Genomic DNA, 12,966 nt, shown 5'->3' with positions numbered 1-12,966 from the left:
GGGCAGAACTCTGTAGCAAAGGACCAATTAGTTGGTCACAAGTGGCAATTCTGTTGATCACTTGTTAGCCTCTGTTTGATCTCTCTGTCTCTCTCTCTGTCTCTCTCTTACTCTCTCTCTTTGACTTGAGATGGCCTGAATGGGTTCTAGCCAACAAGGAAATCATCCAGAGAACTCCTCTTCCTGAGAAGTTGGCCAAAAGGAGAAACATGGCAGGAGAATTGATTGCACAACACTTACTGAGCACCTACTAGGCTTGTCCTTGGGTATATAGCAGTGGATAAGACCAGCGTGGTGCTACCCTTAGTGAGGGAAGGGACACTGTTGGGTGGAGAAGATGAGCATTCAATAATAAACACAAATTAAAGAAATGCCCCGTTGCTTTTGAGAGAAGTGTTATGAAGGGAAAGCATAGATTTCTATGAGAAATCAATTAGATGAGTGGGTTAAGGAATCCTCTCTGAGGAGTGACATCCGGGCTATGACCCGAAGAAGAGTTGGAGCCAACCAGGCCAAGCCTGGGAGAAGAACACTCAACCACTGCTGCCCTTTCTTGGGCTTAGGGCTCAGGAAATGCATAAAAAACAAAAATCATGAAAAGAATGCCATTTTTGTCCATATAGCCATATCTTCCAATGCCTGCTTTGCTTCAAGTCTGAAAGGACTGCGTACAACAAGCTCTTAAGAATTGGGAGGGTACCCTTAGTGGGTTGAATGGTGCCACCCTCCAGTAAGATGTGTCCACTTGAAACCTGTGAATGTGACCTTATTTGGAAAAGGGGTCTTTGCGGATGTAATTAAGTTAGGATTTGAGAAGAGATCATCCTGGATTAGGGTGGGCTCTAACACACAATAACAAGTGTCCTTAGAAGAGAAGAGAAAAAGAAAAAATGAGGGAAAGAAAAGCTGATGGAGAGATTGATGTAGAGATGGAAACAGAGATTGGAAGTGAAGTTTCTACAAGGATTTCTGGTGCCACCAGAAGGTAGGAGAGTCAGGGAACAGGCTCTCTCTTGGAGCCTCCAGAAGGAACCAACATGGCCAACACCTTGATTTTGTACTTCTGGCTTCCCAAGCTGTGAGAGAATAAATTTCTCTCGTTTTAAGGCACGTGGGGCGAAGTCGTTTGTATGACTGCCCTTGTAACCCGATCTTTCCCTGAGAATGAACATTTTGGACTAGACCTTCCAAGCTCTAAGGGTTTGTGGTTTGAGACTTCAGTAACTGTTGGTGGGGGGGCTGGGCTGCCATGGAAAAGCAGTCAGCACGACTCACCCTGTACATCGTCTCAGTGATGAAGGAGTTGTCTCGGAGGCCTTCGAGGAAGGGAAATGGCTTGTGTATGGCATAGGCAATCTCCAGCTTCTGGTATATGAAGTGCTGGCGTAGAGTCTCTTCTAAAGCTCTGGTCATGGTGAACATCCTACGGAAGAGGCACGAGAAGAGAGGAAAGACTCTGGAAACTCGGGGAGCTGCTGTTTGTGCTCAGTGGGCATTTTCAGATCACCATCCTGGTCCCAAAGTCATCCTATAGCAGTCTTCCTCAAAGGCTCATGGGTGTAAGAGGCAATGACAACGTCCAAGGACAATGGAGGCTGAAATTGACCGACAATAGGTTGCTGAAATCTCAAAGGGGTATTGGTAAATATAAGACAGATATTAAAAATAGCTTATAGGAGCAGCTGGGTGGCTCAGTCAGTTAAGTGTCCAACTCTTGATTTTGGCTCAGGTCATGATCTAGCAATTTGTGAGTTTGAGCCCCACATCGAGCTCTGCACTGACTGGGTGGAGCCTGCTTGGGATTCTCTCTCTCTCTCTCTCTCTCTCTCTCTCTCTCTGCCCCTCCCCTGCTCTCTCTCTCTCTCTCTCAAAAATAAACGAAAAAAATTTAAAAAATTAAAAACAATAAAAATCACTAATATTTATTGAGTATTTCCTATGTGCTGGACTTTATTATAAAGGTTTCACATGCAGTAACTTATTTGATCTTCACAAAACCCTTGCAAGATGGTTTCTATGATTTCACCCATTGTATCGTGAAGGACATGGAGACATAGAGATGTGTTATGAACTTGCCCTAAATCGCACAACTTGGAAGTGATAGAGGTGAACACATTCCGATGTTCTGCTTCTAGGTTTATGGTCATAAGTACTATGGTCTGTGGCTACACTGAACAGAGTTAAGGTTGTCTGGACCGCACCTTACGACAGACACTAGCAACGCTCATGTAAGAGGGACCACCCGATGATGAATAGAAAGATAGAAACCCGATAATATTTGGAAACTTTAGTAAACCACCTACAACCTTCAACACACAAATAGGCCAAACATAAATAGGTATAAGACGTGATTAGTAAAAGGCAACTTAACTGATTTATTATATGTATCAATTACATATCGCAGAACAGACATGTGCCTTTCCCATCCCATGCGACATTGATAAAAATTAGCCATTGATAGGTCATGAGAAAATATCAATAATTATTAGAGGCAGAAAACTTACAGATGAATTCCTGACAACTTGTCAAGGGAATAGAAGTGTAAACAGAAAAACTCAATCACCCAGAGATTTTTTTAAAAAATGAAATAGAGATCCTGTTTTTCCTACTTCCTTTTGTGTATAATAGAAAACTGAGCTGTAACTAATGACTGTTTCCAGGATTAATCCCAGTGGTAGATTGAGCAGCCCTGCTCTCTCCTCATTCCCACATCATTTACATTTGACAGAAGGAAAAAAGACAAAACATATTGTAAGAGTAAAGTAATCCACAATAGTGCTGGAAAAGAAAAGATGCCGCAGGGGGTCTATAATCACGAAGAAATACTGGAGATTGGGAACAGGTGGAAGAGAAATCTAGCAACCAGGATGAGGACAGAATCCACGATGTGGGGAAGAAAATTGCAAAGGCAAGCACAGAGCCCCAGAAATCCAGAACGGTCACATGGTAACAAGAGGAAGTGACCCTGAGGTTACGTTTGGAATGATTATACAACAGCATTCAGAACATAAGATCCACCAGCTTCCTTATTCTTCAACTATTATGGTTCTCAAGAGTGAGAGCAAGGCACAGAGAGGTTAAGTAAATAGCCCAAGGTGGCAAAGCAGAGCTTGTCTGAATAAAGCCCCATTAAAGCTAGTGCATGATATAGGGTGTCATATGGGAGTGTTCAGATTTTTATTATGGGAAGGAGTCTTAAAAATGAATAAGCAAAAGACAAACATCCATATGGGGGAAAAAAGCAAAAGGCTTAACTAGGCAATTAAGTCAAATGTGCAATAGATATATGAAAAGCATGGCAATTCTCTAGTAGCTGGAACAGTACAAAAGAAGACGATTTAATAGCATTTGCCTATCAGATTGCCCAACATAAAGACTAATCGCAATAACCACAGATGCTCCTGGTGCAAATGTAAACAGATCCAAATGTTCTGGAGGCGAAGTTAGCAATCAGGGTCAAACGCCCTAGAATATGGATTCCCTTGAGTCCCAGATTCCACCTCTAGGAATGCACTTCAAGGAAACAATCATAAATGCGCTTAAGGAAAATATATACAAATCTCATGAAACACTAGGGAAGAAATGAAGGGTTTCCTCCTCATTTTCTTTTTGCCACCAACCACATCTAGTCACTTGCACTGTGGATAATAAATGAGCTGCCCATTTGGGGCTGAGTGCAGAATCAACAGAGCACAGAGGAGGAGGGTAGAGAGCAAATCTCCCTTTCACCCACAACAACGGGCTAGAATTTAGGGCAAAAGGAGTTGAGCTGAGTTTCTGCTCCCCCCGCCCCCGACTCCCACGTCTGTCCCCCTATCTCATGGTCTCTGGTTAAACCCCACATACCTCTCTATCTTTGGAAGACAATATTTTACAAGGAGAGAGTCTCACAGTTTAAAATAGCTGAGTTCCACTCTGTAGCTGCTGTCAGGAAATTAGCTATCAGAGCCTGATCACCCCAAATGAAGAATAAAGTAGCCGAGACAAAAACCCACCTGGAAGCTGGGTTTGCCACCTGCTCCTGCCCCTTCCCTGGTCAGGGGCTGGGGCAGGGATGGCTCCTGGAAGGCGGAGAGAACAGCAGGGGGACACCAGTGGGTGAAGCAGGAAGTCTGTGCTTTGCCACATGCAGTGGGGGGCCAGGCTTCCGGAGGAAAGAAAAGTGAAAGTATTCGGAGCTGATCGTGCAGGAAGCTGGAGGCAGTGCCTGCCGCCTCCCTCCATCTCCGTCCGGACACTTGTGAGGTTCCCGGGGCATTTAGGGGAAGCGGTGGGGGGTCCCGTCATGGGGTAGCCTGACGAGGGGTGTCCAGAGGGGAGGAGGCATCAGGGCCCAGCCCCAGGATCCACGGACAGGAGCTGGGGATTCACCATCTGTGTGCTTCCCTACTCACTTCTATTCCCCCAGGCTATTTCCCCCTCCTGTACTTTTGGGAGATGAAAATCTTCCTACACTGAATCGGGGTGCTGGTAACACAACTGAATGAATTTACTAGAAATCATCGAACTTTAAGAAACAAACAAAACCCAGACGGGGAGGGGAGGTGACCCAGAAATGCCTATAATTTGTCAGGATAAAATTATTGCCTAAGAAAGTCGAGACAAAAGGGAAGCTGAATATAAACTGAAATCATATAGAGGAAAATCATTCCTCTGGGCAGGAAAATGGCCGAGGGGCAGGCAGGCATTTGGGCGCCAGGGGCATGAGGAAGTCAGGTCTAAGGCAGAGCCAGGGCCGGGAGAAGACTCTAGAACAGCCACTTCAGGGAAGATGGGATACGCCCTCCACACACACCCTTAAAGATGCCTTATGTGCAGGGGCGCCTGGGAGGCTCAGTCCATTAAGTGTCCAACTTTGGCTCGGGTCATGATTTCAGTTTGTGGGTTCAAGCCCCACATCGGGTTCTGTGTGGACAGCTCAGAGCCTGGAGCCTGCTTCAGATTCCGTGTCTCCTTCTCTCTCTTCCTCTCCTCCGCTCGCACTCGGTCTTTCTCTCTCAAAAATAAACATTGAAAATAAATAAAAATAAAGATGCCTTACGCACATTGGCACATAGTGTCTGTGAGAGACCCTATAACATAGAAATCTGTTTAACTTTACTGGAATCAATAATTCTCAAATGGATTCAACCCATGGGCTCCCCTTACCAGGACACCCAAAAGCTCCTCAGAAAAAAGGTGGGAAAAATGGTTCTGGCGTCTAAGAAGCCTCGAAACCTAGGTTCACCTGCTTGCTACAGAGGCACCAGCCCAGCATATCCCACACGAGCACATTCTAGGTCAATAGGCTCAGCCCTGGTGCTGGTAGGTATGACAGAGGCTCGGGAGCCACAGGAAGGTAGCAAGCAGCCCCGTGAAATGCCAGGACAGGAACAGGGAGAGGAGTTCAGTCCACTGTTCACTTGTTACACTTCATTTACCTGAAACCCTCCACTTACCTGGGAAACCCCTCCATGGACATCCCAGCCTGGAAACAAGGATCTCCTCCTTTAGCCTGCCCAGAGATAGATTAGGCAAAGGCAAAGGAGTGGAAACATAATGCCCGATGATTAGCCTAGAAAAAGATGTAAATAAGATAAAAGATGTTTCTATGTAAGTGACACCTGCTTGGGAAAATGGTAATAATGGGAAAACTTCAGCTACTATATTCAGTGACATATATTCTGAGAATTTACTAAAATCATGTACAATTCTTTTTTAGCTCAATTTTATTGGGGTATAAAATGCATTCATCTCAAGTGTACATTTAAGTGGTTGAGTTTTAACAAATGTAATCGGGGGCGCCTGGGTGGCTCAGTCGGTTAAGCGTCCGACTTCAGCTCAGGTCACGATCTCACGGTCCGTGAGTTCGAGCCCCGCTTCAGGCTCTGGGCTGATGGCTCAGAGCCTGGAGCCTGCTTCCGATTCTGTGTCTCCCTCTCTCTCTGCCCCTCCCCTGTTCATGCTCTGTCTCTCTCTGTCTCAAAAATAAATAAACGTTAAAAAAAATTAAAAAAAAATGTAATCGTAATTACAATCATGATGTAGGCCATTTCCATCATTCCAGAAAGTTCCTTCGTGCCCTTTGCAGATAGATAGCCTCCTCCCCAACCTCGTCATCAGGCAACCACTGATGCACCTGCTGTTAGTACAGATTCGTTTTGCCTGTATCAAAGTTTTACATAAATGAAAACATGCAGTACGTGAATTTTGACGTGTGACTTCTTTGGGTCATCATAATGCTGTTGACATTCACCTCTGTTGCTGAGGGTCGGTAATTGATTCCTCTTTAGCAGGTGTGCTGGCCGACTCTTGTTCATCCTGTCCGATCACCATGATGTCACCAACGTAATTGATAAGTGTGATGTTCTATGGGATATCCGGGTGACCCAGATGTCTTTGGACAATCTTATGACAAGGGGAAGGTGAGTTAATATAACCCCCAAGACAAAACTGTACACGAATGTTCTTATCTGTCATGCAGGAGCTAAAACTCTTTCCGATCCTCCTTTTCTAACCAGGATGGAAAGAAAACATTGACCAGATCAACGCCCCCACACTATGTACTTGAGGTCCATGGAATGACCTGGGCTGGGGATCTTACTGCCCAGACTGCTTATTTTCTTATCCCAGTCTTCGGCCTTCTTATAAATTCTGGGAGTTACCTGATACACTTCTAAGAAATTGACTTTCTGTCCGAGTTAGCCATTATCAGTTTTGATTACTCATACCCCAAAACTCCAGCTGCTTGTAAGTTGGTATCAGAGAATGAGTTGCCAGCGAAGAAACTTCACAGAAATAGGATCAATCTGAGATTGGTTGTGTGACCTACCTGGACATAAAAGTAGTGGACAGCCTATTAGCATTCAAAGATGAGGGTTTGGTAGACTTTGGCAAGCAGGGGCAAGGTAGCAGAGGAACTTCTAGCGCTGGATTGTGCTCAGGACTCTACGAGTCACTCCCTGATTCCAAGTGTGAGATCTTAGCACGCTTAGCAAAATGGCGAGGAGTTTGTCCAGTAAAAAGAAAGCATTGACTTCGCTTCAGAGATTACCACCTACTTGGCCTAAATCTGGGTGGGAAAACAGAGAAAGGAGGGAGGCCAGAATCTTCTCATCCCACGGGTCGTATGGAAGAAAAAGAAAACAACTCTACCCCTGTGTTAGGAACCAGGGATTGTCTGATCGGCATAGATTGTCTCGGTCCAGGATACGTTATCCCAGAGAGATTGATTCTCTCGCGGGGAGAGAGAAAAAACAAGACAGTGGGAAATGCAAGCTAAAACTGCAGCCTGTTGTCATCTGGGCTGATGCATGATATTGCAGACTAGGGCTTTCTTGTGAACTTAACAGAAGTACCCCTGAGGAATGCCAAAGACCTTGTGCTTATAAGCAAAGGAAGCTGGCACATTTATGTCATCGCCCAGCTGAGTGGTGGCCTGGGCCTGCCTGCTGCTTAAGGGCAGGGAGAGGAGAGGGAGGAGACACCAGAGCTGGCTCTTGTAGTCTGTGTCCAGCCTTGTCTGGGCCACTGTGCCCCCTGGGAGGCCAAGAGCAGAGGACAGCCATGCCCAACAGCCACTTTGCCCCACAAAGCGAGGGAGGGAGAGAGGGAGGACAGGCAGGGACTGGTGGCAGGCAGTCCCGTGCGTGTGCAGCACCTGGTAGGCACACACACCCCACCCGCTGGAAAAGATGTCCTCGGCGGTATCCTGGAATCTGGAATCTGTCCCAGCCAGATTCACGTTCACTTCTTTGGAGGAAAGAAAGAACAGAAGTGGGCAGAAAGGTAGAAATCTCTGGCCCTCTATACTTTGCAAACATGTCTGTGCAAATTTCTAGCACATCTAGAGTGAGTCAGAAGAAGCAGGATTCAGTGGAACATACTTTGGAAACATCCTGCTTTGCCTCTGGTTCCCCAGGCCTCTCCTGCTTTGGCCACACTGCTCTGACTAAGGTCCTGGAAACTGCACACGCCCCGGCTCCCATTTATCTGTCCTACCTGCATTTCTAGTGCTCCGGTTTTGTTTATTCTATTTGTGCTTTGCTCCCATTTCTTTTTCTTCCACCTTTATGCTGCTATAGTGTGTTTTTGTAAGTTGCTTCAAATCCTTTACAGAATGAGGGCCGCTATTGGTGAAAAAATTACATACGGACATAATGTACAAACGCACTTGGTAGCGGGGCGCCTGGGGGGCTCAGTCTGTTAAGTATCTGACTTCGGCTCAGGTCATGATCTCACGGTTTGTGAGTTCGAGCCCCGCGTCGGGCTCTGTGCTGACAGCTCAGAGCCTGGAGCCTGCTTCGGATTCTGTGTCTCCCTCTCTCTCTGCCCCACCCCTGCTCTCTCTCTCTCTCTCTCTCTCTCACACACACACTCTCTCTCTCTCTCAAAAATAAATAAACATTAAACAAAACCCCACAAATCACATTGTCCTTTAAGGTCTAGGTAATGTCAGTTCCAAACCCTTTCCCCATCCCACGGGAAGCCTGTCTCTGTCCTTGAGATTTCAATGACTAGCTGAAGCTCAGTTTTTTCTAATCACCGAGGCTGCATTTTTATATATATATATATGAAATTTATTGTCAAATTGGTTTCCATACAACACTCAGTGCTCATCCCAAAAGGTGCCCTCCTCAATACCCATCACCCACCCTCCCCTCCCTCCCACCCCCCATCAACCCTCAGTTTGTTCTCAGTTTTTAACAGTCTCTTATGCTTTGACTCTCTCCCTCTCTAACCTCTTTTTTTTTTCCTTCCCCTCCCCCATGGTCTTCTGTTAAGTTTCTCAGGATCCACATAAGAGTGAACGCATATGGTATCTGTCTTTCTCTGTATGGCTTTTTTCACTTAGCATCACACTCTCCAGTTCCATCCACGTTGCTACAAAGGGCCATATTTCATTCTTCCTCATTGCCACGTAGTACTCCATTGTGTATATAAACCACAATTTCTTTATCCATTCATCAGTTGATGGACATTTAGGCTCTTTCCATAATTTGGCTATTGTTGAGAGTGCTGCTATAAACATTGGGGTACAAGTGCCCCTCTGCATCAGCACTCCTGGATCCCTTGGGTAAATTCCTAGCAGTGCTACTGCTGGGTCATAGGGTAGGTCTATTTTTAATTTTTTGAGGAACCTCCACACTGTTTTCCAGAGCGGCTGCACCAGTTTGCATTCCCACCAAGAGTGCAAGAGGGTTCCCATTTCTCCACATCCTCTCCAGCATCTATAGTCTCCTGATTTGTTCGTTTTAGCCACTCTGACTGGTGTGAGGTGATATCTCAGTATGGTTTTGATTTTGATTTGTATTTCCCTGATGAGGAGCGACATTGAGCATCTTTTCATGTGCCTGTTGGCCACCTGGATGTTTTCTTTAGAGAAGTGTCTATTCATGTCTTCTGCTCATTTCTTCACTGGATTATTTGCTTTTCGGGTGTGGAGTTTGGTGAGCTCTTTATAGATTTTGGATACTAGCCCTTTGTCCGATATGTCATTTGCACCCATTCCATTGGTTGCCTTTTAGTTTTGTTGATTGTTTCCTTTGCTGTGCAGAAGCTTTTTATCTTCATGAGGTTCCAATAGTTTGTTTTTGCTTTTAATTCCCTTGACCGAGGCTGCATCTGTAAAGGGTCCATTTATTCAAGAAACTTGAATGAATTCACACACCAGGCTTCTCTGTCCAAACCTGGCGCTTCCCTCTGGTTGCAGGAGTGCGGAGTTTTCTCTGGCTTCTGACTGCTTTCCAGAAATTTGAGGAACATCTTCCCTGCCTTATAATGAAGAGCATTTTGCCTCTCTCCAGCCCCGTGTCCAGTCCAGGCTGAGTACTGTGCCCGGCCAGTCCACCGGCCTGAGAGATGATCTGGAATGTCCAGCTTTCCTTCCTTCTCACGACCACCTTAAGGGCAGAGAGGCAGGTACAAACATGCACCTTAGCAGAGAGGCAGGTGCAACATGGCGTTCACTTCCTGCCTACACATGCTTTGCCCCCTTACTCCAAAACAACCTGGATCCATTTGAATGAAATAGACCTTTCTACTCTCTTGCCTTTGGATGAACAGTGGCCCATCTGCCACGGACCCCGAGCTGGCCCTGTTTCTCCTCCCTGGGGCTGAGAACTGCCACAGAGACTGGGTGGAGGGGCATCCAGCATTGGTGCAGCCATTTCACCCTGTTCAGCAATTTAGCCTTTACTCTTTGGGTGCCACACATGAGAGATCAATCAGTTGGATTGATCGGAGCTCCTCAGAGCTCCGGGAAGGCACAAAGGCAGTCGATGTCTGCTCAAGGTTGATCCCAGGCCAGTGCCATGGCCCCGTGGGGCTGGCAGTAGAAGATGGCAGGTGGAGGCCACCAGTCAATTGCGGGTTAGCCCTTACCTCCTGTCCTGGTTCCCCATCTCCAGGAAGGTCGGCATCTACCCATGTTACTTCTGTCTTTCCGGCCTCATTCCACGGGTATATGACAGAATGAGATGGCACATAAAGAAATAATGAGGAAATCAGATTTCTTAAATCGTAGAGGATTGGCTCCCCGGGGGAAACTTGAGGCTGACTCATATCACCTTCTACAAACACTTTCGTTTCCCCCATGCCTCCTCTATCCCTCCCCCACACCGCAAAAGACAGCTCCGCCCAGAACAGTTCCTTTTAGAAAAATTAACATTGAAATTGAATAAGTGCTGTCCAACTTCTGATTTCTGGGTAGCTGGGGGCCAGTTTGTCCCAGAGTGCATCTGTGCGTGGCATCTGAACACGGATGAGTTAGGGGAAGTGAAAGCAGACCCAACATTGACCAATGCAACCGAGTGGGGAGTGAGGCGTTGCTCTGTCTGTGCTGGGATGTTATGCTGTTGACTAGGAGGGAATTTGTCTTTTAAAATACAAGGCAAATACATCAATGCATTCTTAAAGCAAGGTAAAAGTGTGTGGAAACCCCTCTACCCCAGACTCTGGAGGTGGGCAGGGCCCCAAGAAGGCAACAGCATTGCTATCAGCAGCTGCAGAACTGACAGGTAGGTCCTCAGCACTCAGTACCAGCACCCAGCCCACAGCCTCTCCTCCACCAGTTCCCGAGAGACGGGAGATGAACAAGCTTGAAACCAGCCAGCGCTCGGCCTCCGGGTAGGAAAGAGAAGTGACGCTCTCCTCAGAGAATGAGTTGGTAGGCGCTGCCTCTTTTTCTGATTTCTGGAAGATGTTGTACGGAACGGGAGTCATTTTTTCTTTAAACATTTTGTAGGATTCATTAGTGATACCCTCTGGGCCCGATGCTTTCTTCTTTGGAGGTCTCTTAATTATTGATTCAATTCTTTTAATAGATACAGGCCTATTCGGATGACTGTCTCTCCTTGTGTGAACTTTGGTGTTTTGTGTCCCGTAAGAAATTTGTCTGTTTCACCTTCTATCAAATTCTTCTCCCTAGAGTTTTCCCTAGTGTTGTTTGTCTGCTATCTTTGTCGTGTCCGTGGGACTAATAGTGATGAACCCCTCTTTCATGTCTGATACTACTAATTTCTGTCTTCTCTCTTTCCTTTGCTAGCCTTGTTAGAGGTTTGTCGATTTTATTGATTTTTCTAAAAAAATCAGCTTTTGACTTCATTGATTTTCTTAGATGTTTTCTTGTTTTCAGTTTCACTGATTTCTACTCTAATTTTTGTTGTTTATTTATTGATTTATTTTGCTTGCATTAGGTTTCAATTTCTCTATTTTTCTGTAGTTTCCACAGGTGGGAGGTTAGATTATTCATTTAGATCTTTCTTGTCTAATGTGTCAATTCAGTGCTATATGTTTCCGCCTAAGCACTGCTTTTGCTACGTCCCACAAATTTTAATAAGCTGTGTTTCCATTTCCATCTAGCTCAAAATATTTTACAATTTCTCCTGAGATTTCTTCTTTAGCCCTAGAAGTGTGTTCTTCGATTCCAAGTATTTGGAGGATTTCCCAGCTATCTGTTATTTCTACTTTTACTTCATTGTGGTCTGAGAACATATTTTTAAATGATTTCTATCCTTTTCAATGTGTTAGGGTGTGTTTTACAGCCCAGAATATGGCATGTTTCGGTCAATATTCCATGTGAGCTTGAGGGCAATGTGCATTTTGTTGTTGTTGAATGGAATATTCCATAAATGTCAGTGAGACCAGATTGCTTAATGATACTGTTCAGGTTGACTATATTCTTACTGAGTTTCTGCCTGCTTGATCTGTCAGTTACTAAAATAGGGGTATTGGCGACTCCAACGATAGGAGTCGATTTGTCTGTTTCTCCTTGTAGGTCGATCAGTTTTTGTGTCCTGTACTTTGATGCCACTTTGTTACTTGCGCATTGAGAATTGCTGTGTCTTCCTAGAGAAATTGACCCCTTCACCGTATAATGTTCCTATTCACCCGACAATTTTCCTTGTTCTCAAGTCTGCTTTGTCTGAAATTAATGTAGCGACTACAACTTTCCTTTGATAATGCTGTTGACAACATATCTTTCTCCACCCCTTTACTTTGAATCTGTCTTGTGTTTTTCTGCTTAAGGTGGCTTTCTCATAGACAGCATACAATTGTGGTTTTTTTCTTTTCGGTTTTTATCGCCCTATCGATTTCTGTCTTTTAATTGTTGCATCGAGGCCATTCACATTTAGAGTATTCATGTAGTTAGATTAATATCTACCAAATTGCAACTGTTGCTACTCATTGTGCTTGTCTTCGTTTCTACTTTTTCTTCCCTTTTTTTTCTTCCTTTTACGGTTTCAACTGAACACTTTATTACCCCATTTGCTCTTTTTCTCCTAGCATATGAATCATGCTTCTTTTAAAACGTTTGTAGTGGTTTCCCTAGAGGTTGTAATATATATTTGCTGCTATTCATATTGCTATTTATTTATTTACTTACTTATTTAGACTTTGCTTGGTACCATTTATTTTTTTCATATCCATTTCTTCAAGTTATACTCTATGGCTTTGTGAGTGACACATGCATCCTATAATGGAATG

The 12,966-nt window shown here is 44.9% G+C and overlaps 2 protein-coding genes across 18 annotated transcripts in view; one reads left to right on the top strand and one right to left on the bottom strand.

Annotated features, from left to right (window-relative positions):
• Positions 1–4,121, bottom strand: part of LOC109264938 (sp110 nuclear body protein) — a 37,451-nt gene extending 33,330 nt beyond the window's left edge. The window contains 2 exon segments of the mRNA XM_053888573.1: positions 1,276–1,595; positions 3,996–4,121. Of these exon segments, the coding sequence (XP_053744548.1) occupies positions 1,276–1,422 (147 nt within the window). The 5' untranslated portion in view covers positions 1,423–1,595; positions 3,996–4,121.
• A 3-nt stretch (positions 4,122–4,124) lies between these two features.
• The window catches only part of SP140 (SP140 nuclear body protein), a 65,411-nt gene continuing 56,569 nt past the window's right edge, over positions 4,125–12,966 (top strand). For 6 of the 17 annotated variants that reach the window (XM_019445651.2, XM_019445646.2, XM_019445645.2 and 3 more), the window contains exons 1-2: positions 4,126–4,240; positions 6,276–6,404. The gene's annotated coding sequence lies outside the window, so the exon portion shown is untranslated. Of the gene's footprint in view, positions 4,246–6,272; positions 6,405–10,659; positions 10,998–11,017; positions 11,147–12,966 lie in introns of those variants that run through there. The other 11 variants (XM_019445649.2, XM_019445640.2, XM_019445636.2 and 8 more) reach the window with 8 other exon arrangements.

This window comes from Panthera pardus, unplaced genomic scaffold (assembly GCF_024362965.1).
Source record: "Panthera pardus isolate Hobbes unplaced genomic scaffold, ASM2436296v1 HiC_scaffold_10, whole genome shotgun sequence".
NCBI lineage: Eukaryota > Metazoa > Chordata > Mammalia > Carnivora > Felidae > Panthera > Panthera pardus.
This window is presented reverse-complemented; position numbering and strand designations above follow the sequence as displayed.